Source organism: Eimeria tenella, genomic scaffold, assembly GCF_000499545.2.
Source record: "Eimeria tenella Houghton genomic scaffold, Eth_scaff2961, whole genome shotgun sequence".
In the NCBI taxonomy this organism is placed as follows: Eukaryota; Apicomplexa; class Conoidasida; order Eucoccidiorida; family Eimeriidae; genus Eimeria; species Eimeria tenella.
This window is the reverse complement of record NW_013542837.1, coordinates 1,399-1,713: the sequence shown is the minus strand read 5'-3', so window position 1 is coordinate 1,713 and position 315 is coordinate 1,399. Positions and strand designations below refer to the sequence as shown.

The 315-nt window shown below is 60.0% G+C and overlaps 1 protein-coding gene across 1 annotated transcript in view; it reads right to left on the bottom strand.

Annotated features, from left to right (window-relative positions):
- Nucleotides 1–315, bottom strand: part of ETH_00038450 (protein phosphatase 2C, putative) — a gene marked incomplete at both ends in the record, with an annotated part of 2,243 nt that overhangs the window by 1,155 nt on the left and 773 nt on the right. The window contains one exon of the mRNA XM_013375670.1: nucleotides 4–315. Coding sequence (XP_013231124.1) covers nucleotides 4–315 — 312 coding nt within the window. The remainder of the gene's footprint in view (nucleotides 1–3) is intronic.

The window sequence follows — 315 nt, the reverse complement described above, 5'->3', positions numbered from 1 at the left end:
TGCTGCTGCTGCTGCTGCCGCTGCTGCTGCTGCTGCTGCTGCTGCCTGGTGTATCGACGCTGCGGTCTGCGGGACTGTCTGGGGGACTCATCGAAGTCTCAGGTGTACAGGCAGGTACAGTGGTTGTGCTGCTGCAGCTGTTGTTGCCATCCTTGCTCCTGCTGTTGCTGCTGCTGCTGCCACTGCTGCAGAACATGCTGCCGCTGCTGCTGTTGCTGTTGCTGCTGCTGCTTTCAGTAGGGACACAAATGCTCTCCTCGCACAAATGACCTGCTGACGCTAGTGCCGACGTCGGCGCTACTGCTGCTGCCCTTT